The sequence below is a fragment of the Aotus nancymaae genome, unplaced genomic scaffold (assembly GCF_030222135.1).
Source record: "Aotus nancymaae isolate 86718 unplaced genomic scaffold, 86718_ANA_hifiasm-v0.15.2.pri h1tg000014l, whole genome shotgun sequence".
NCBI classification, from domain to species: Eukaryota; Metazoa; Chordata; class Mammalia; order Primates; family Aotidae; genus Aotus; species Aotus nancymaae.
In genome coordinates this window covers 124,929,067-124,952,716 of record NW_026988425.1, presented here as the reverse complement: position 1 = coordinate 124,952,716, position 23,650 = coordinate 124,929,067, and the positions used below count along the sequence as shown (strand labels likewise).

General features: G+C 43.3%; 1 protein-coding gene across 4 annotated transcripts in view; it reads right to left on the bottom strand.

The window, feature by feature from the left end:
- Positions 1–23,650, bottom strand: part of CHRNA7 (cholinergic receptor nicotinic alpha 7 subunit) — a 123,960-nt gene that overhangs the window by 31,275 nt on the left and 69,035 nt on the right. Inside the window, exon 4 of one of the 4 annotated variants that reach the window (XM_012472493.2) lies at positions 21,350–21,459. The exons of 2 other annotated variants lie outside the window; for them this stretch is intronic. In XM_012472493.2, the coding sequence (XP_012327916.1) occupies positions 21,350–21,459 (110 nt within the window). Of the gene's footprint in view, positions 1–10,873; positions 10,956–21,349; positions 21,460–23,650 lie in introns of those variants that run through there. One more of the 4 variants, XM_012472494.2, reaches the window with a different exon arrangement.

The following is a 23,650-nucleotide window of genomic DNA, read 5'->3' as shown; positions in this document are numbered from 1 at the left end:
GGTCAGGAGTTCTAGATTAGCCTGGCCAACATGGTGAAACGCTGTTCCTACTAAAAATACAAAAATTAGCCAGGCATGGTGGTGAGCACCTGTAATCCCAGCTACTCAGGGGCTTAGGCATGAGAATTGTTAGAACCTGGAAGGCAGAGTTTGCAGTGAGCTGAGATACTGCGACTGCACTCCAGCCTGGGAGACAGAGCCAGACTCAGTCTCAGGAAAAAAAAAAGAAAAAAAGAAAAAAAGAAAAGATATATATGTAGTCACAGGGGTGGGACAGGATGGATGTGGAGGCAGGAGGATGCGGGAGAGAAAGGGGCTGCCCTCTCAGCATGGCCTGTACACCTGGCCTCACACCTGGACACTTATCAGAGCATAGATTATTCATCAGGCTGCAGAAAACTCATGGCTCAAACCCAATCACCACCTGCAGAGCACATTCATGGCACATGAAACTTGCTGACTGGACAGACTAGAATGAATTCCCGACCTGTGTTGCTGCCGTGTCTATGGGGATCCTGTGGGCCTCGCCGAAGGGAGACTTCTCTCCAGATGCCCTGCACTCCCTTCTGCCAGGTGCCCAGAGCCTGACAGACCAGAACACTTTTCATGCCAATACTTGTGGTGCTGGAACTCCTGGGTTCTGCTGGACATATCAACCACCACCTCAGATGCACCAGAAGGCACCCCTTCCCTCATCTGTTGTGAATTCCCATGGAAGTCTCTGAGCCCTGCCTAAAACAGTCACGCTTCTTTTTCATCTTCTTGTGCTGGATGGTAGATTTTTTTTTTTTTTTTCCAATTCTAACTTCTCAGGAGAGTGCAGCATTTTGGAGGCCCTGGCCTTCTCAGTTCCAACCCATCTCATACAGGGCAAGAGGGAGGAAGCATGAGTTTTACTCCCACCTTCTTGGCTAATGACTTTTGTGACCCAGGATGGTTGACTGAACTCCCCAGGACCTCATGTGGGAAAGAGCGGGGCTCCTCAGGCTCTACCCTCCTGCCTGCTCATAGTTCATAGCCTGGGTATTCCTTCTAACAGTTTTATGTAGCCTAGTTAAATGGACATGAAGGAACTCCTGAAATTTGAAAAAAAAAAAAAGTGTTTCCATTTCTAAACTATGTGACCTATTATACCTTTTCTGGCTCCAGATCTATGAAGCAAAAGGGAAAAGGGGGCTGATTATCTCCAGCAGTGGAAGGAGAAGATGTTTTGACACTGGGTTACTATGCACACAAGACTATTCATCATGGGTGGAAATTCGTCCCTATGAGGAAAGGGTCACACTGAGATACAAAGGGGAAGGAACAGCATTGCACCCTGCCAGCTCGTTCCCCAGCGACAATGCTGACAGGGCAAGCAGGCAGCCTTCAGAGCCTCCTACACAATCGAGGCCCAAAGTCCACACTCGAGGTTCATAACGAACTGACTCAACAATCGCCAGGCTGATTTTTTAAAAAGAGCTTTTCCTTTAGCTTGAGTGAAGAAATTGACCAACCTTAGCCTGAATAAATATAAAGTCTAAATAAATTAAGCATATGCTTTCAGAAAAATACCACTTGCTATGACAGTATAAATAAAAGACAAATGATAAGGAGGTAATATGGCTAAAAATGACAAGCAGGAGCTGCCCAGGGTTAAATCAGGTCACAGGGGTAAGGTCCTATCCTGAAGGGACTGGTGGCCTTGTAGGAAGAGGGAGGCCAGCACGTGCCTCTCTCTTTGCCTCATCCTCTCTCTTTCTCTCTGCCATGTGAGGACACAATGGGAAGAAAGTCATAAACCAGACAGAGTTCTCATCGGGCAACCAAATCCAGATTCTTGAACTTGAACTTCTCAGCTTCCAGAATTGTGTGAAAATAAATTTCTGTTATTTAAAGCCTCCCAGTCTATGGTATTTTGTTATGGCAGCCTGCGCTGAGTAATCATTATTACTCTCGCTAAATCTGACTAAGAAGTCTGAACATAATCCATGAATAAACATAAGAAGGTTGTGAGCAGTGCAGAGAAGGCAGAAGGGATAGCACCTTTGTGACAGGCAGAATGTCATGGTGCTGAGGTCGCTAGGTTTACTATTTATCTTACCTATTCCAAACTGGATTCTGGAGGAGAATGCACCAAAAAACAAAACAAAACAAAACAAAACAAAAAATAAACAACAACAACAAAAAAACCAAAAACCCAACAGGTGTAGACCAAAGAAGTCCTGAGAAAAGCTTGCCCTCTCTCACCCAAGGATCAGGAGAGAAGCAGCCTGACAGCTGGACTGTGTCTAGCCAAGAATACTGCCCCAGAAAAACACCAAAGGAAAAAGCCAGACTCCACCAGCAGCCTCAACAGCAAAGGCCCAGTGAGGATTCTAGATTTAAACATCCCCAGGCAAAGGGAGATGCTCCTCCCTACACCTGCATGAGGTGATGTTAGAGAAGGCCAAGCCGAGACTTCATCTTGACCCAGTCACCACCTGCTGTATCAGTGGAGAACACATGAGGAACCTGGACTTCCCCTCCTGCCCTAGCAGTACCAAGGTTTCCATCCCTCCCAGGTGTCAACAGAGCCTGAGTGGGAAATCTGGACCACTCGAGAGCAGGGGTGGTGTCCTCCTCCTCTGAGAGCAATGTCAGAGGAGGCCTAGTGAAAAGGAAGACTGACTGAAATAAGACTTGGAGTATCAAACAATAATACCCAAAATGTCTAGGGTATAATTTAAAAAATCACCTGTAATACCAAGATCACGAAAATAATTCTATTTTAATGAGAAGAGAAAATCAGCAGATGCCAAAACCGATAATTTGGAAAGTTCGCATTCTCTGGATTTTAAAACCTCAATCATAATAATGCTTTGGTAGGCAATTAAGAACATGCTTGAAACCAGTGAAAAAGTAGAAAGTCTCAACAGATAAATAGAAGATGTAAAGAAAAACTAAATGAAAATTTAGAACTGAAAATACAATAACTGGGATTACAAACATGTGGGCTGGGCTCAACAGGAGAGTGGAGATTGCAAAGGAAAGAACCTGACTTGAAGACAGAATAGAAATTATTAAATCTGAACAACAATGGTAAAATAGACCAAAAAAAAAAAAAAATCAACAGCGCTTCCAGGGCTGTGAAGCCATAACAATATCTGATATTTGTGTCATGAGAGTCTCAGAAAAAGAAGAGAAAGAAAATGAAAATAAAAAAAAATTTGAAGAAATAATTATTAAAAATTTTCCAAATTTAGCAAAATATATAAATCTACAGATTCAAGAAGCTGAGTAAAACCCAAACTAGATAAAATCATGCCACGAATCATCATAATCGAACGTCTGAAAATTAAACACAAGGAGAAAGTCTTGAAAGCAGCCGGAGAAAGATGATCTGCCAGGGTGAAAAAAAAAAATTTAAATGACAGAATAATTTTCAACAGTAACCACAGAGACCAGCAGGAGGTGGCATGACAGTTTTCAAATGCTGAAATAAATTATCGGTAAACTCAAAATTCTAAATCCAGTTAAAATATCTTTCAGGAATAATGAAGAAATGTCAAGACATTTTCAGATGAAGAAAAACAAAGAGAACTAGTGAATCACCAGCAGAATCACCCAAGAAGTATGGCTAAAGAAAGTTCTTGAAAGAGAGAAAAAATAATAAAAGAAGGAAAAGAAAATTTATCTACTTTATTTGAACCAGTAAGATGTTTATACCAGTAGTCAGTAGTAAGTTACATACATAAAATGTAATATCTAGAGCTATCATAAAATAGGTGCACAAAGAGACGTACTCAAAAACACTATAAATAACCTGCAAACATTACTCAGAAAAACCCACAAGAGTAATTATGTTATTATCAGATAAAGCAGCTCTTAAAGAAAATTATGAAAGACAGATGTAAATTTACATAATGATAAAAGCTCAATCTACCAGGAAGATGCAGCAATCATAAATGCTTTCTCAAACAAGAAAGCTTCAAAATACGTGAACCAAAAACTGATGGAAGTTTTCAAAGGATATAGACAAGTTCACAACTATATTTGGAGACTTCAACACTCCTCTCTCAATAATTCATAACAGGACAACTAGACAGAAAATCAGCAAGGATATAAAAGAACTTACATCATCAAACAACAGGACTTAATTGGCATTTAGAAAACTGTCTACCAACAACAGCAAAAATGCACTATTTTCAAGTACTCATGGAACACATACCAAGATAGATCATATCCTGAGCCTAAGAAAAACCTCAATATATTTAAAAGAAGTGAAGCCACACAAAGTGTGATATTTGCCCACAATGGAATCAAACTAGACATAAATAGCATTAAGATGACAAGAAAATCTCCAAACACTTGGAAACTGAATGCCAAACTGCTAAATAATCCATGAATCAAAGAGAAAGTCTCAAGGAAAAGAAAGAAAATACACTGAACTGAATAAAAATACAATGTATCAATATGTATGACATGCTGGTAGTGCTGGGAATGAACTTATAGTACTGCTTATATGAAAAAAGAGAAAAAGTTTCAAGTCTATATCTATGCTCACTCGGTAAGAAACTAGAAAAGAGAAGACAAGCTCCACAGGTAGAAGGAAGCAAATAATAAATATAAAAGTATAAAGTCACTGACACAGAGAAGAGAAAAAAAGAAAAAAAAATCAATGAAATGAAAATCTGCCCCTTTGAAAATATCAATAAAATTGACAAACCGATACCAGGAATGTATCCCATGTATCACTACACAGACATTGCAGATATCAAAAGGATGATGAGGAAAGCTATGAACAACTCTTTACACAGAACTTAACACATACATTTTGCAACTTATATGAAATGTACCAATTCCTTGAAAAGCACAAACTATCAAAACTCAACCAATAGGCTATAGATAAGCTGAAGATCCCTAAAACAATTAAACACATTGAGTCCATAATTTTAAATATTTTTAAAAAATATATCTCCAGATCCTGATAGCTTCACTGGGGAATTTTACCAAACATTTAAGGAAGAATTAATGCCAATTCTGTAACTGTCTCCCAGTAAATACAAAAGGATAAAACACTTATCAATTCATTTTAAGAGGCTTTTATTAATCTCATAACCAAAGTAGACAAAGTCAGTAGAAAAAACTTACAAAATGCAAAAACAAAAACTACAGACCACATTTTCTCATAAATACACATAAACAACTCAATAAAATACTGGCAATACAGCTTAGCATCATATTTAAGGAATTACACACAACCAAGTAGAGTTTGTTCCATGAATGTAAAGCTAGTTCAATAATTGAAAACTGATTAATGTAATCCACCATATTAAGAAGCTAAGGAAGAAAAATCACATGATTATATCACTTTATGCAGAAAAAGCAAGTAACAATACTCAACACTCATCCATAATAAAAAGTCTCAGAAAACTGGAATAGAGGGAAACTTCCTCATCCTGACAAAAGAGATTTGACGAAAATTAGAGCTAGAATCACACGTAATAGTGAAAAACTGGACGCTGTCCCCATAAGATCAGAAACAAGATAAAGATGTTCACTTTTAACATTCTAATTCTAGAAATCCTAGCCAGGAAAGTAAAGAAAATAAGAGGCCTAGAAATCAGAAAGAAAGAAAAAAAAAGTTCCTATTTTTCTTTTTTATACATGACATGAGGGTCTATGTGGAAAACCCAAAAGAATCTCAAAACGAAAACAAAAACATTAAAAAAAACTTCTAGACTTAATGAGTAAGTTCAGCAAGGTCAGAAATACAAGATCAACATAAAATAATTAATTGTTATACTAACAATAAACATGCGGATACTGAAAATGCAGTATTGTTTACAACTGGTCAAAAATGTAACAAATACAAATTTAACAAAATGTGCATAAATCTTACATGCTGAAAACTACAAAATACTGACGGAAAAATCATAGATTTAAATAAGAGGGACATACCATGATCATGGATTGGAAGATTCAACATATTAATAGTAAAGATGTTAACTGTCCCTACAATAACCTATAGGTTTAACAAAATTCCCATTAAAAAACCATCAAGAGTTTTGTACATATGGATACAAAAAATTGGTCTAAAATTTATATAAACAAAGAAACTAAAATAGCTAAAAAAAAACTTGGAAAAGAACAATAAAATGGGAAGACGCACTTTACTCAATGTTAAGCCTTATTATAGCAAAACCAAAAGAGTAGAGGGAGTGATGTTTAGATTAAGAAAACAGAATTGAGAACCCAATAGTAGACCCACACAAATATGCCCAACTGATTTTTTCAAAGCATTTCAGAGGAGGAATATAGTCTTCTCAATGAGTGGAGCTGGAATAATTGAAAATGCATAGGCAAAAGGATAAACTTAGATGTAAATCTCAGCTATCATACCAAAATTGACATTAACTTAAAATAAATAACAAACTTAAAGGTAAAACTTAAAAATATGAAACTTTTAGAACAAAACATAGGAGAAAATCTTCAGGACTCTAGGCTATGACTTCTAAGACTTAACATCAAAAACACAATCCAGCAAAGTAAAATTTGATAAACAACTTTATTATAATTTTTTAAAAGAACATGTTTACTCTGTGAAAGACACTGCTAAGGGGATGAAGAGATAAACTACAGAAAGACAAACTATGTTTTCAAAACACATATCTGACAAAAGTCATATCTAGAATAAAGAACTCTTAAATCTAAAGACTAAAAATAAAATGAACAAAACAGCACATGATCTAACTAGAAAATGGGCAAAAAAGACATGAACATATATTTCAATGAAGAGGATATACAGGTGACGAACCAACACGTGGTAAGATGTGCAACATCATTAGCCACTAGAAGAATGCAAATTAAAAACACAATGGGTTATAACTACACACCTAGTAGAATGGCTAAAATTAAAAAATAGTGATAACACCAAATCCTGGGGAAGATGTGAAGCAATTCGATCACTTCTGGTGGGAACAGCCACTCTGGACAAGAGTATGACAGTTTCTTATGAAATGAAACATCTGCTTATTACACAACCTAACAATTGCCCGCTTATGTAATTTATACCAGACAAATGGAAACATCTTCAAAAAAAAAAAAAAAGGACAAACAAATATGTACATGGATGTTCATAGAAGCTGTGATTCCAAGAGCCAAAAACTGAAAACGTTTCAAATGTCTCTTAATGGATTAATGGTTACACAAATTGTGGTACATCCATACCATGGACCACTATTCAGCTGATCTCAAAAGGCTGCAAACTCTATTAGTCCACATATATAATATTCTTGAAATGCCACAATTACAGAGATAGACTAGTGTTTGCCAGGAGTTAGGGACAAGAGGGATGGATGTGGCTGTAAAGGGTTAGTACAAGAGATCTTCAAAGTCGTGGAACAGTTTTTATCTTAATTTGGTGGTGGTTACATGAATCAATACATGTGACAAAATTGCTTAGAATTATATATACGTGCAAAAATGCATGTATGTAAAACTGGTGAAATCTGAATAAACTCTGTGGCATACACCAATGTTAATTTCTTGGTTTTGATACTGTACTAGAGTTAAAGAGTTACTGAAGGGGAATATTAGAAGGAATAGGAAAATGTACCTCCCCATAATTTTTTTCCATGCCTTGTGACCTATAATTATTAATATTTCAAAATAAAACTTTTAAAAATTAGAAATGTACTAAATCCAACAATGGTGAACTAGAAAGTATCATCTCTATGAATTATTATGTCACTATTAAAATGATAATTAGAAAAAACCCATGGAAAATATGATGAGTAAAAAATGTAATCAGTATAACCCCATAAAATGTACTTAGTAGATGGAATGAAGGAAGATATATAAAATGAAATTTAGCAGTTTAGAGAAAGAGGAACAGAGGTTAAGCAATTTGACTGGTGGTAGCTATCAATCTCGTTCTTTTGAAATATGAATGCTTCTTTGCCTTGCCCTCAAACTGAAGTCAGCTTTCATAATAAATGAGGTAGAGTTCGACAAAGCAAGATAAAGAGATTGTATCAATGTAGACTTAAAAGTCAGAAATGAATGCAAAATGCAAACTCAGATGCTACCTACCACAGGTCTTTATGAAGCCCTGAATTCACTGGTAGGGACAAAACATTTAACTAGCTCATAGTCATAACCTTTAGAGGCATCATCTGGAAGTCAATAAAGTGGAATCCATACTATGTTCTGCTTACTAAGAACATCAAAGGAGCTATGTTACAGATACAACATATTTTCCCTATTAACTACAACATGCATAAAGAATTCTGTAATGATTCACTAAAGTTCTCTAGCATTAATGCAGCCCTGGGAAAATGAGAAGCACAAACGAGGTATCAGGAAGAAACATTCATATTGTCAAAATCAAGTTCTGGATCATTTTTTTGCCATCAGCCACCAATGGTGAGAGCACCATTCATCATTCAGTTGGTTTTCTCTGGACAGCAGGAAGGAGACAAGCATGTAATTGAAGTAAGCATATGGGCTGAAATTCATGACTTCCAGCCACCAAATACCTCCTAGTTTCCACCTAATTAAAGGAATGCAAGCTGGTATTCATGCCCAGCAGGACAGAGTCTTTCACAAGTGATCCAGGAGGACCACGTATGACGGATTCCTGAGCTGTACTCCACACCTGCTGTATCAGACCCTGAGGAGGTAGAGATGTAGTTTCCATTGTTAACAAGCACTCAGCTGCTTCTTAGCCAGAGCAGACATTGGAACATTGAATCAGAGGAGCAAACCAGGCGAACAGGATCTAGAGCCCCCACATGCAGCCCAAAGCACCATCTAAGAACTCCCTGAGCAGCCCAAGAGTTGTTAAAGTTCTTCCCAATTTTCCCCTCTTGACTCAAGGAAGACTGCAGTGGAGGCCCTCTACAGTCTCCCAGGCAGCCAGGGCAGAGCCGTTCTAAGTCCCTGACACTGGGACTCCAGGCAGCAACCCTGCTGCTGCTCCAGGCTACCAACACATGGTCCAGCTGCAGGGGAAGAAGAGCTGGCAGACCCCACGTGCTGCTTCTTGGCTCTTTCATTCTTTCAGGTGCTTTTGTAAATTTTTAGTTTTCCTCACAGTGGTTTGGTGCATTTGTACCAGGTTTATTTTTTGGTATTTTATGGTTATCATCATGAATTAAAGGAGGTTTTTTCTTTCCATTTCACTTCACTGTTCTTCACTAACACCTAGCTCAGCTATTGTCTTCTTTCTTAAACCTCTTATTAGTTCAAAGTTTGTCAGCTGAGTCTGCCTTTAGGCGAATAATAACTGGAAGTAATGAGAATGTTGTCTCTTCTTTGTAATACTTAGATAGCTTTTTTTTAACTTGCTGTCATAGGGCTCTGGCTAGGGCATTCACCAGGCAGCTGAAAGCAGCGACAGCTATTGTCTTAGTCAGTTCTGGCTGCTATAACAGATTGCCATAGACAGGGGGCTTAAAGAACAAATAGGTTTCAAGGGGAGCAAATGGGAGATAAGAAAGTCTGTGAGAATGTTTTGTTTATGCAGGTGCAAGTGGTCTTTTCCATCTTCTCTCCAGCCAGTAAAAACTCCTCTAGAAAGAAGATGCATGGCAGCCTCACTCCCAGAAGCTTTTGCCTGTAGTCAGATAAGTAAGCTCTGAAAAAGCTTCTTTCTCTCTGTTTAAGCTCAAATGTCTTCCGTTTGAAATGACGTTCATGCCCATTCTGGGGGTCCGTGAGTGTCCCCATATTACACTGTTTCTCAGTTTTCTCTTCTTGCATTAGAAGCATCGACTTCAGGCTTTGGTCCCTAATTTTATGTCTAGTGGTTTGGAAGTTATGATATTATTTCTGTTATTCTGATAGCTATTCAGATATTTAACATATATATTTATTTGTACTTTTTTTCATTTTTTGCATTTAATGAGGGTTATCTTTATCGTGCATGAACCAAAGAAGGCCGACACCAAACTTCTGTTGTTACTTCTACTTCTTAGTCTCCTGCCAACAGAAACCTCTAAGTCATTATTTATATTTAACAACCACATCGAGTAATTAGACTGAACTATGACTTTCAGTGATTTCATCACTCACGAGTGCTGACTATATCCTAGGTGGGCCTCTTTCTTGGTTTCTTCTCAATTTGCTGGAGAAAAATTACAACTCTGAGTAATTCTTTCAGACTTAAGTCTTTACACACTTAAAACTGCTTTAATTTCTGCTCAGAAAGTTCAGTAAAATATTTTATTTTAAAAATAATTGCCCTTCAATATTTGAAAGTAGTCCTTTATGAGGCTGCTGTTTCTTGCTACTGTGATTCTTTGCTTTGAGAGCTTATAAGGGTTCTGCTTTCATCATGAGTGTTTTAAAATTGCAGCAAGATAGTCAAGACATATGTCTCTTTTTAATTCACCCTGCTCAGCTCTCAATATGGTATTGGCACATGCATAGATGAATATAACCATCCCACTTCAATTCCATGGGGAGAAAGATGTATTGCTTGATAAGTGCTGTTAGAATTATTTTCTATCCCTTAAAGAAAGTAAAGTTGGACCCTTACCTCATAGCATGCACAAACATTTTAGGGAAAGAAAACATACACAATAAAAACCAAACTATTTTGTTTACCAAAACTTATCAGAAGAAACTACATTAGAATAAATTGATAGTCTCCTGGTCTGGGACCCCAAGGCCATAAAGGATCCATAAAGAAAACAACACAAAAATGTGATTACATAAGGATGTAAAATTTTCATTTAAAAAAGATGACAAATAATGTGAAAAGATCACCAGAGTAATTTCAAATGGATAATCCTTCAAGATAGATTGACATGGGTAGTGAAGGAGAGAGGAGAATAATTTCTACACTAATTTGCTTCTCAGGCTAGGACCCATACCCTGCATCCTGACCCACACAATCAGTACTTACTTATTTTTTATCTAAGGGTCCAGGAAGATGGCTCTCTGGATCCAGAAATCCTGAGTTCCAAGGGCGGTTGCCCAGGTTCTGGCCTCCAGCAACTCCCTCCTGGAAAAGGAAAGCAGCCCCACTAGTCCCTCACCCACTGCAATGTGCTGCTTGCCATGTGCTACTTGTCACACTAACTTGGAGGGATTTAAAAAAATGTGAATAGAACGTGGTTGCTCCCAAGGAGCTCACTGGACAGTTGGGAGGAACAAGAGTAGCAAACTGACATCTGCAGCATCGTGTGATGTTTACAAAGGGTCCTATGAGGTACGCAGCAGCCCAGAGTGGGCGACTGTGACTGGGAGTCAGGGACAGATTTCCAGGGGAGAAGTCTAGCTGGCCTGGTCACAACTCCTCAGGTTATAGCCAGTCCCTGACTCAATTAACCTGTTCTCTTCCCTCCCCCTTTCATTCCCAGCACATGCATTGAGGGTCCTGCCACATTCGGTCACTTCCAAGGTGGTCTCTCCCGATCCCTGCTAAGGGCCTGTGCCATGACCTACCTTACATGTCTTCCCATGAAGTGCCCCATCTTAAAAGTGAAATAGGGTATTATTAACAGCAGTGCCAGGACCTCAGGCACAAACTGGGGCTGCCCCAGACAGACCACCACATATGGCCACCTCGCTGTGGACAGTTGCCCATGCTCTCCCACTGGATGAGGCTCTCTCTCTTCCAGATCTTTCTAAGATGTTATGTCCCTGTCATACATCACCTTCTGCTCTGCAAGATGCACTTTGTGCCCTTGTCCTACAGCCACAAAGAGCCTGTCAAGGATTGGGAAAAGCACGAGGGTTTGGAGTCAAGGCCTCAGAACTGCGTCAACAAGCCCTTTAATTTCATAAACCATTTCCTCAATTGTGAAGCAGAGAGAGTACTTTTAGATGACTTCACTGAGGGACACATAATTACATCACATGAGACCACCCAGGGTAAAACGATTTGCTACTGATGACACATGCCTCAAGGGCAGTGAATGTGAGTCTTCCTAGAAGCACGGTATCTTACACAGAGTAGGTGCCCAGATAATAGCACCCAGCTGACTGACAGCATCAGTTCCACCAACCCTGTGGCCCTGGCCCATAAGGAAAGCCTCAGTTACTCCAGGTTTTGACACAAGCAGTGGGGCACATCCTGCTTAGGCCCCCCCACACTGCACCCCTGAGGTCCTAGCATGCTGGAGAGGCCAAGCTGCCTTCTGATGCCTCACACACAACTGTGTAAGTCTCCTCCTGTGCAGACAGCTGAAGAGCACATCGTTGGTGGGCAGTAGACATATGCAGAAACCCCACAGCAGGCTCAGGAAGGGGCAGGGTGGTGGCTGACCCTGGCCTTTACCTAGCTGCCCGCCCTGCTCCCTCAAGCAGCTCATGATAAAGACTGAACTGCCCATTGAGTTCCTGTCTCGTGTATTTGTCACACAGCCCTTAACAACCCTGTTGGCTCTGTGTTCCATGCCACAAAGATCAATAAGCTCATCTCCAAAAGCCATGCTCTTGGGCACGATTGGTTTCAGGGCCCTTGGGGTGCAAGGGGTTGGGGAGCTACTCCGTGGACTGGCCCATTGCCACATGTTCAAAGACAGCCTCATCCTGGCCACCTCAATGCACTGCCATCCCCACAAAACTCCGTTCACCGCAGCACCTGTCCTCTGCTTGACATTCTGCTCAAACTCTTGCACAGCAGTTGGGTTCTGTCCTTCCACACTCTGCTATGGGACTGCTCTGTGGCCCATACCGGCTGGCAGGGAATTTGGTCAAAGGAAAGGTAAATGTCAGAGGCTGAGTGAAACCAGTCAAGAAGCGACAGTATGAAAACCCCACAGCAAATTCAGAAAAAACAGTCTTTTTAGGAATTGGAAGGCTGACTGGCAGAGCAGCCCAGAGCAGGTGCAAAAGTGGAGCCAGTTCACGGGAGGGAGAGGGGCTCTCTCTGCCTTTTAACTTTAGAAAATAAAGCACAAGAGCCTGAGCTCTTCCCCGATGTGACAAGAAACTGACCAGTAATGAGTCAGACTCTGGAGTCAGGCAGACCCAGCTGGGTGACCTCGGGCAAGGGGCTGAACCTCTCTGAGCACCGGTTTCCTGCTGTGAGAATTGTTGACTCTCAAACAGACTTCATAAAGTCCAGCAAGAGGGCATAAACCCATGATGTCCTGGCTACCATTCGCTGGCACTGGGTGAGTGTCCAGTAAAGGGGGCTTGGCTCCAGGGTGTTGAAGACCAGGAGCTGAGGGCGGGTAAGCTGAACGCAGTGGATGGGACCTTCAGAAAGCACCGATGAGGCAGGCAGCATCAACAGTCAGTCAGCAACAGTCCACTCACTCTGGTGCAGACAGGTGGGCTCCAAGTTAGCCCGAGGCAAACAGCTTGGCCACCAGGGGCTGAGTAAGGACACACATGCACTTGCCCTTCCTCCCTTCCTCTTGCTGAGATGCTAGAAGAAACAACAAAAGCAAAACATGCCCACTGCCATGGGCTGGGAGGAGGGTACAAGCAGAAAAGAACAGAGAATAACTTCCAGACAAAATCACCTCATGGGAATCAATTGCTAACAAGTCAAGAGGAGAATATAAATAAATATTTTTTAAAATTTTCAAAGCATAAAGGAACTGAAACAAAAATTCTATCAAAGGTATCAGGGCCTCTCCTGTCTCTCCTGTCTCACTCACAGTCAAAGCCAAGACCTCCATGACTTGGTCCCCAGCTCCCCACATCATGTCTCTGACCCTTTCTCTGACCACTGGCCTTCCCCACCCAGCAGTTCTGTCCAGCCACGGCAGGTGCACTTGTTCCTAGGACAGACCTGGACGGCGTGTTCCTGCCTCAGGGCAACTGACGAATATTTAAAAGATAAAATCACGACACTTGCACAAATATAAAATGACCATGTGTCAAAGACTACTTAAGTCATTAATGAAGGAATTAGGAAAATGTTCAAACCAATTCTGCAGAGCATCCTAAAAGCAGACACAGACAAAGACGACTGGGCACGCTGACTCAAATCTGTCAGCAGGGGAGCTGGTCCACCAGACAGAACCCAGTTGCTTCTCTGTAGACTAGAATCATTTGTTTTGCCATCAGTTTTCTAGAAGTTAGGAGTTGAAAACTAGTCTGAAGACCATGACAGGCAAAGTCTGCTACAGACTCAGATGACCAGAAAGACCACTGGTGTCTTTCTCCCTCCCTCACTGTTCTTTTGCATTTCACAGTCTTGCACAAGTCTTCTCAACAGGGCCCCTGCACTGGCTGTTCTTTCTGTCGGGAACACCCTTCACTTGATATTGCGAGGCCTGTTACTTCACAGCCCTCTAGTCAGTCTCCTGGTCTCTCCCTGACCTCTGGCTCAGCCCTCACTATCCCCTGTCCTGCTTCATTTTTCTGGGAGCACCCACACTCTGGCCCATGCCCCCTCCTCTCTTCCTCATCTTTGCTTCTCTGGTGGGTTTGGGTCTGGTTGGATCGCTGCTGCATCCTGTGTTCCCAGAGCAGTGTGTGATTGTGCAGTGGGAGCCTTCACTAAACACTAGTTGAGCGAATGAACAAATTAAAAACAAATATTCACAGTGACCGTGATGAGACAGGGGAGGGTGAGATGGACGGTTCGGAGGATGACTTTGAAGATGCAAACATAGGTTGGCTGATTCCGCTCGCTTCTTGAAAACAGGCTGCTACTCACTCCCCCTCTTCCCACTACACGAGTTAGAAACAGCTTCCCTCCAGCTCGGGTGCAAATATTTGATAATACAGAAGCTGTAACAGCACATCCTCAAAACTCCTCTGAACTACTACTGTCTTAGTTTGTTTGCTGTTGCTTATAACCGAATGCCTGAAACTGAGTAATTTATAAAGAAAGGAATTCATTTCTTACAGTATGGAGGCCAGGAGTCCAAGGTCAAGGAGCTATATCTGATGACGGCTTCTTGCTGGCGGGGACTCTCTGCAGTCCCAAGGCGGTGCAGGGCATTGCACGGGGAGGGGGCTGCAGGTGCTGGCTCAGGCCTCTCTTCCTCTTCTTATAAAGCTACTGGTCCCATTCCCATGACCACCTATTGATCCATTAATCCATGAATAGATTAAATCATTCATGAGGGCAGAGCCCACATGACCCAGTGGCCCCTCGAAGGCCCCACCTCTCAATACTGTCGTATTGGGGGGTTACATTTTAACACAAATTTTGGAGAGGACAGATATTTAAATATTTATAGAAGGCAAATATTCAAACTATAGCAACCATATCACCTTCCAGTGATGCCCCTGGGCACTTCAGGAGCCTGACCATGACTGCATGAAGACACTTTGAGCATCAGCAGGCCAACCTTGGTTAGGCTGAGGGATACCACAATCTCAGGAGCTACTGGCGTGACAACACTACATCTCGCAGATTCACTCCCTAAGATGCCATTCTATGTGGGCACTGCCGTGGTACCATAACAGATACATCGCAGCCCACACAGAGCCACTTGCTTGGATGCAGGCCTGGGCTCTTCTTTAGTCCAGTGAAAATTGCCACCTGCCTGCCTCCTCTGCTCTTGCTGGGAACACCCTCACCCCATCTCAAGACCTAGGACTCTCTCCCTTCCACCCACATTGTTGCTATGCTCCCCACCAGAAGCTGAGATTGGATGTACAATCACACCAGAGTGAAAGCAACTAGAACTGGAGTGTATGGCTCATCTGTGCTGTAGCAGACCACATCGACAATCACCCTCCCATGCCCAAGACAGCTGCCTACTGCAAGCATCTGCAACTCTGCACTTGGTCCACACATGGGGCAGGCCAGCCAGAGATGCCAGGGAGCTGACACCCCTGGAAGCAGCTCTCAACCTATGATGGAAGGCAGCTGGCAGATAAGCATCCCAGTTTCCTGAGAACAAGTCTGAGATGTGCTATACACAGTCTCCCAGAGCTCCCCAGTAGGAATGGGCTCTGGTTGTCCATAGCATGACTTGCTTTCAATGCTCACTCCAATGGCTTGCCTCCCCTCCCTGCCTCACTCCCCCTCCCCTGATCCTGCTTCCCAGGATCCCTTCCCAAATAAGCTACTTCCTCAAGAATGCTTGTCCTGAATTGACTCCTGGGGGAGCCTAAGACACCTGGCAACTCAGTGATGAGCATGATTACGAGCCCTTACAGGCTGGGCCACCCTGCTCTCAAGTGTGTCCTCCCCAGGCTCTGCTATCACCTGCAGGGTCAGGGAAATGAGTGAAAGAAAGACACAAGCCTGCAGATCACAAATGCAGCTTTGCACAGTCAGTGAAAAAGGATGGCTGACACCCCATGCTGTTCTAAACTTTCAGAGCCAACAAAAACATCTTTAAATATCTTCATCAAAAAAGATTTCCATTATTGCAATAGAATTTTCTGACTGAGCAGCTCAGAAGCAGAGAAGCCCAGAGAGGCTGAGGCAGTTGCCTGTCTCCGCACGGTGCAGGGGCATCCGCGGAGCTGACGAGATTCAGACTGCCCTTCTGCAAGCCAGCTGCTGATCCCAGCAAGGCGTTTAATTCCATCCAAAGGGAAAAATCATGGCAAACCATCCATAATTGCTACCCACTTTGGGCAAGTTGGTGTTCAGAAAACTCCTTGTGCTGCAGGCTTAAAGTAAAGCAGAATAAAGCAACAAAGAAATGACTGGGCTCAGCACCAGACAGAGACGCTTTTATTCATGCCCATCCTCTCCTCAGAGCAACCTGGCCAGCTGGCTGGCAGTGGCACAACTTGTTCCCCATCTATCAAGGAAATACAGCAGCCCATTCCAGAAATGATGCAGACATAGCTGTTTTGCAGTGACCCTGCCACTTCAAAGCACGGAAAATGCATTCTATCTCAAAAAGCAATAGTGACTCACGTGGGGACTCCAATGTCAAACCAGAATAGAGCAAGAATTAGGACAGACATGTTTGGGAGGCTTCATCTGAGCCACATCAACACTCCTTTCAAAACTGGGGTTTATACAGAATGATACACTTAACCCCCTCCTTTAGGAAAAGCCCCTCTATTCCATTCAGACAATAACGAAATCACAGACGAGTCTACTGAGCAGAACACATTATTTTCTGTGCCTGGAAGCTGGCAGAAAACATTAAACTCAGTATTTCTCAAAATCCCCAATGAAAGAATATCAGAGGGTCAAGATATTACTAGTTAAGCCTATTTTTGCTGTTTCCTGTGTCAATTTTTGGACTCAGTCTCAGCTGGATGCTTTCTAGGTTGCCTACATGATTTCTTTCCTTTCTTTCTTCTCTGGCTGTCCTTAGCAGCACTGTATCACACTGATCTGTCCTCTTCTCTCCTCTTCCTAATTCCTGCCCTCCCTTCCTCTGTCCATCTTGTCTTTGCACAAACGTGTATCAAGTGCCCCGCTAGGTGCCCCTAAGAGGTAGCAGACCCTAAGTGCCATCGAGGACAGGAATCCTTTTGTACATGACAGAGAAATGTGTTCTAGACTTGGCACGGGTGAGGGTGTCAGGGAGGTTTCCCTGGCAGACTGGGAGTTGAGGGATGGGCATTCTTCACCCTGCAAGAAGCTCATATAAATGCTCTACCTGGAAGCATTGGTGCATCAATGAGCTGAAGGACAAGCAGTAGAGCTAGAGAGCGGACGAGGCTAAGGGCAGGGGTGGGCTGCCCGGCACATACCTGGGGGCTGTGCAGTGAGTCCAGATGGCAAGAGGAAGCCAGCCAGCAAGGGAGGCAGGGATAACAAGATCTGACTTGTTTGGAAGCTCTCTCCTCGTGTTGCTCCTCCTCCCACATTGCCCCTTTCAGTGGGCACACGGCGGAGTGTGATTCCCCTTCACAATGCATGCCTCCTCTGGTCTCTCTGTTCCCTGAGGCTTCACTTTGACCCTTGCAGTTTCATCACTTTTCTTCCTTAGCTGTGATCACTCATGTCCCCAGAGCGCCCTGTGGCCTCCCTCCATCCCTTCTTGCCCTAGATACGGGTGCTGATTTCCCCTTCCTCATGTCCAAGCTGGGCCCTGCCTACTTTGACCAACAGAACATGGTGAAGGGCTGTTGCAGGACTCCCACACTCAGTTCCTAGAAGTTCCAGCAGCCTCTACTTCCTTCCTGTCAGAGCACTTCTGGCCACCAAGCTGGGGGACACTGAGCCTTGGAGAAAAGGCCCAGAAAGGGTGGGTCTGAGCTTGGCACCAGGACTCAGCCCAGTACTGCCCCGCTGTGGAAGTGCACCCTTCGGCACACCAGCCCAGTGGAGCCCCAGCCCATGGCTGTGCCCAGTGCCACGTGAAATAGACAACCAGCCACGTGGGCTGGACAGCCCAAGGCATCATGAGGAATAATATGAGCTGTCTGCTTTAAGTCACTCAGTTCTGAGTGGTTTGTTCTGCAGCAATAGATATGTGTCTACAAGTGGCTTAACTATTCTCTGAAATCTACTCATTCCACGTTGGGTTCATATGGACCTGCAGGCCATATATTTAGCAATTACTTCAAAAAAGTCCCATATTCCCTGTCTCAGGAAAACAAAAGCAGAAAATGAAGCAGCCTCTACATCCTCCATGACGAAGCCAGGCAGACATGGTCTACGGCCACATGGGAAAGAGGAAAGAGCAGGATCCTTGAGTAGAGGTCAAGAGGTGTGTGAGTGACGGGGTTCTGCACCAGCAGCTGCATCAGGCATGTGGGGCAGGGATCATTTCTGAGGATCTGGACCCTGGTAACATTCATCAGGCAGGGACTGCTATATCTTTGATCCTTGAAATTCAATTACAACTTGGAAATTCCTCATTAGCCAGAGCATGTGGAATCATCAAACATTGTACATTTTGGAGTTAAAGATCCTACATATAAGCCATATAAACTGCCTCATATAGCCTTATTAATAAGATTCCACCACCATATCATACGTATAATATGTATTATATGTATACATATATATAGCTTTATATATATATATATATATATATATAAAGCCCCACCATATCATACGTATAATATGGATTATATGTATACATATCATACATATCATACATATAATACATATTTTACGTATGATATGGTGGGGCTTTATATATATATATGGGGATAGCATCTCATTTTGTCACCTAGGCTGGCATGCAATGATGCAATCAAAGCTCACTGCTGGGCTCAAGGGACACTTCTGCCTCAGCCTCATGAATAGCTGGCACTGCAGGTGCAGGTCACCATGCCCAGCTAATTTGTTGTTGCTATTGTTAGAGATGGGGTCTCACTACATTGCCCAGGCTGAATGTTATAAAATTTATTCTTGATTTCAAACTTAAAAAAAATCTGAATTGGGAAATGAAAAATATTGATTATTTTTTTTCTAAATTGTTAAATTACCATCTAGTTCTAAAAGCAGAAATCCTCATCATTCTGCCTGTAAACACACAACTGCCTTTATGGAATGTGTGCTCCACACAACCACAGAGTGATCCTCCAAAGTCTCTGAAGCTGCCGCTTCCCCCATTTTTCAAGGAGAAATCTGAGACTCAAAGGTTATACAGACTGTAAATATTACAGCTAAAATTAACACTCAGACTTCCTCAACCCTGACCCTTTGCCCTCAGAAGTCAGAAGCAATGCCTTCATTATGCACTGAGTTGCATCCCCCTCACACTCACAGGTTGAAAACCTAACACCTGGTGCCTCGGAGTGTGACTCTATTTGAAGATAGAACCTTTGAAAAGGTAATTAAAGTAAAAGGGGGCCATGAGCGTGGGGCCCTACTCTAATCTGACTGGAGTGCTTATGGGAAGAGGAGATCAGGACACAGACAAGGACAAGAGAAAGTCGTGTGAACTCAGTGAGATGGCAGCCACCTGCCAGCCAGGGAGAGAGGATCAGAAGAAGCCAGCCCTGCCAACACCTTGATTCAGACTTCAGGCCTCCAGAATTGTGACAGGGCAACTTCTGTTGTTTAAGCCTCCGAGGCTGTAGCACTTTGTTCCAGCAGCCTTGGCAAACTAATACAGCCCCCAAGAAATAGAAGACCCCAAGTCCAGGCATGGAAAGACATGTGTTTGATCCACTCAACAGGGGACCACTTACTCCTATTTTAGACATTTTTCAAAGGTCAGCTGTCCGAACCAATTTAAGAAGCAAAAAAGTGGCAGCAAATCAGAAGAGGATGCTCTTTCAGAGACGGCCCCAATGATTCAAGTGAAATGTGGCCCCCAGCAAAAAACACAGAGACAGGCCAGGCACGGTGGCTCACGCCTGTAATCCCAGCACTTTGGGAGACTGAGGCGGGTGGATCACGGGGTCAAGAGATCGAGACCATCCTGGTCAACATGGTGAAACCCCGTTTCTACTAAAAATATAAAAAATTAGCTGAGCATGGTGGCGTGTGCCTGTAATCCCAGCTACTCAGGAGGCTGAGGCAGGAGAATTGCCTGAAGCCATGAGGTGGAGGTTGCGGTGAGCCGAGATCACATCATTGCACTCCAGCCTGGGTAACAAGAGCGAAACTCTGTCTCAAAAAAAAAAAAAAAACCCACAGAGACAGAATGAAAGGTCAATACAAGAAATGCCATCACCCAGCCTTCTGGAAGTAGCCATGTAGGACAACACAAAGCTTGTCCAGCGGGATCACTGAGTGACCATCAAGGGCAATTTGGTCACACCATTCCCTGCATCAGGAAAGCCTGGGCTTCCTGCTTCATTCAGCTGGGATGAAAGATAGTGGTCATCATTAGGAAATAACTTTCTTTTTTCTGATGCTGTTTATGAGACCTTATTAGTAAGAAATGTCCTGGGGTCCCTTATTTGACTATGCAGTTTAACAAAAAATTTTATTGCTTCTAGAAACTTACCCTGCCTAGATAACTGCCTTTTAGGCATCTGGTCTGCAAGTCAGACTGCCTTTGTTTACCGAAGTGTCCCTTATTTCCTGACCTCAGGAGAAAGACTATTAGAACACAGGTATACACCCTGCAGGGGAAGTTTCTGAATGCAGCTAAAGATGATGGTCCTCACGCTCACCTGCAGCCATCTCTGCCACAGAACTCTCCAATGCACAAGGGGGAACATATCAGATGAGGATGCAGGCCCAAACTGTGGGCTCCGGCAGTGCGTCCCGCAGGCCAGCACTTTCCACTGCTGGTCATAACTACTGCCATTCAGAGGACAAAGGCACTGCCTCATGCAAGAATACTCAATGTGCCAATACGCACAGGAACAATGCTAGGCCCCCAGAACACACAAGTTTGTGGACATCTTAGGCAGCAGGCTAGCCAGTGTGTGCACGTGTGCGTGCCAAACCAGGGAATGCTGGCAGAGGCAGATAGAGCTGCTTCTCAAAGGCCTGGCCACTCGGAAAGCCATATAGGGAGCAGTGGCCCCAAATCGTAGATAACATATCCAGTATTTCTGTGAAATATTCAAATATACTTGACAGCTACATGCATGCAAGCATAAAATCATTTTTTCCTTTGCTCAATAGGCTTACCTGTTATAGAGCAGAATGTCTGGTTTCCAAATCTGGCCATCTGGGAAACGCACAGTCTTCACTCCTGGATATTCTGACACATTCCACTGTAAATAGTGATCTGTCCAAGACTGACACACACAATGACATTAGCAGCACTTCACTTCCTTGCCTACTTATATTTCTTATACGCGATTATTAGGTAAGGGCAAAGTCAAAGAGAATTCCAGATATTTATTATAACCGAATTGCTATTTATAAAATATAATGAAAATGGGAATTCAATAATCCCTTCCAAAATGACTGTGAAGAGAATAAAAACCACATTTAAGGCCCTGCTGTCACCATGAACACATTCAGATGGCAGCAATAAAGTGAATTCCAACTCTCTGCATGTCCCTGAGCCTTCTCCTCCTGCAGTGGATGGGTTACTTCTAGCCAAATAAATAACTGTTTTGCTTTCAAAGTTTTCACTATGAGAATACTCTGAAAAAAGAAATTCACTTATTTCCATTGGAATAAGAACCCTGCTGGAGGAATGTGGAATATTTATTTCCATAAAACAATACTGTGCAGATGCATGGGAACCTCTCAGAACCTCTAACAGAATGTTTTCAGATTTGAATTCTTATTTTGTCACAGGGATAGTGCTTCTGAAATCTGATAATGCAAACCCTGAGCCCTGACAGTGAAACAGAGTCAGGATGAAAGGAGGCAGGTGAGGACTCAGGAAGCACTCACCAAGCTCAGGGCCAGGCCTTAATTAAGGTTATCGAGTGACTTTTGCCAGGGGAAAAACCATGTCTGGGGTACTCCCTCCCAGGACCAGGTGCTAAACAGCCCTTCCTAGAGCCCACAAGCTCCGCAGAGGATGCTCTGGTGGGATCCTACCTACAGCTGCCACATAACCAGCAACACCCCACGGGAGGATCAGGGCTGACAAGTTTGAACTCAGAAGCTCCTATAATTGCACCATTATCCTGTATTCTGTCCTCCTGGCACGGCCCATGCTCTGGAGTTCATGCTTTCCAAGATTCAGAAAAGTATGTGATGCACCACCCCGACCTGGGACCAGAGTGGCTACTCAAAATCAAACACGTGGTGATTTCTGCAGCAAAACATGCCGATTTCCACTAACTGAGACAAATAAATGCCTCAACTGCACATAGATTTCAATTTGACTTTAGACCAAAACAGTTTGACGCAAAGTTACAAAAACAACATCAAAGGGGGGGGAAAAAAAATGTCAGAGCTGCTGAGATTTGGGAATTGCAGATGAGGGGCTGTGGGCCTAGAGCTATTGATACTGCCAACGAGGGAGTCAAAAGACATGTCCCGGACCAACCATCCTCTGCAGAGGGCAGGCAGCATCCACAGAGATAGTCCCAGGTCTAGAAGGATCTAATCTGACATCAGAGGAGAGGAACTATCCAGGTGAGTGACATCATTTTGCAGCCAGGGACCTCCAGGAATGAGGATGTGTTAATGGGTGATGTGCCATAGTATCCTCTGGGGCATTCAGAATTGACAGGTGCCTGCTGGGGTCTCTAATGAGATGGGCATGGTTGGGGAGGGGGCAGGGGGACATAGCCAGAAAGGGTGGGTCCCGTCCTAGTTGTCTTCCAGGAATGCCTGGGTGCCAACCAAGCCATGCTTCCTGCAGCTTGCTCCAACTTGGCACCTCTGCCTTGTGCTTCCCTTCATTTCTCTCCCTTGCCCTGGGCACAAGGCCCTTCCACAGCTGACACCTGTGCTTTCTGTGCCACAGTCTTGCCTCTCACCCTGGGATGCTTCTCTGGCTTGGTCACTAATTATCACAGAGCCAGTCACCTTCAGCATTATTACCACACGGGTCAGGGCCACAAGGTTCCATAAATGCCCTGGAAAGTGGGCATGATAATCCAAGGCACTTCTTCCCTCTCCCCTGCCTGCTGAATAATGGCCGGAGATGGAGGGGAGACAGGAAATGGGAATGGGAGTGCTTGGTTGTTCAAACCCAGACCTCTTCCAAGACGCAGCCAGAGCTGCACACTGCCTCCCCACACCCATACACCTCACTGTGTGTACCATGAACTAATCCCTTCCCAGCCAGATCACAGCCTTTATGCTAGTCCAGTGCCCTGTGTATGTCCAGACTCACCATAGTCCAGGGGGGTCAGTGTGATGACTGCTCCCATTTACAAGAGGAAGATGGGGTTCAGAAAGCTAGGAGGTTTTAGTCAGTCACTGGGTCAGGATTTAACTGTGTTATTTGACTTTAAGCAAACTGGTTTTTCTGGCTCAATGTCCCTGATGCTGCTGCCCATCTGCTATTTTCCCTTG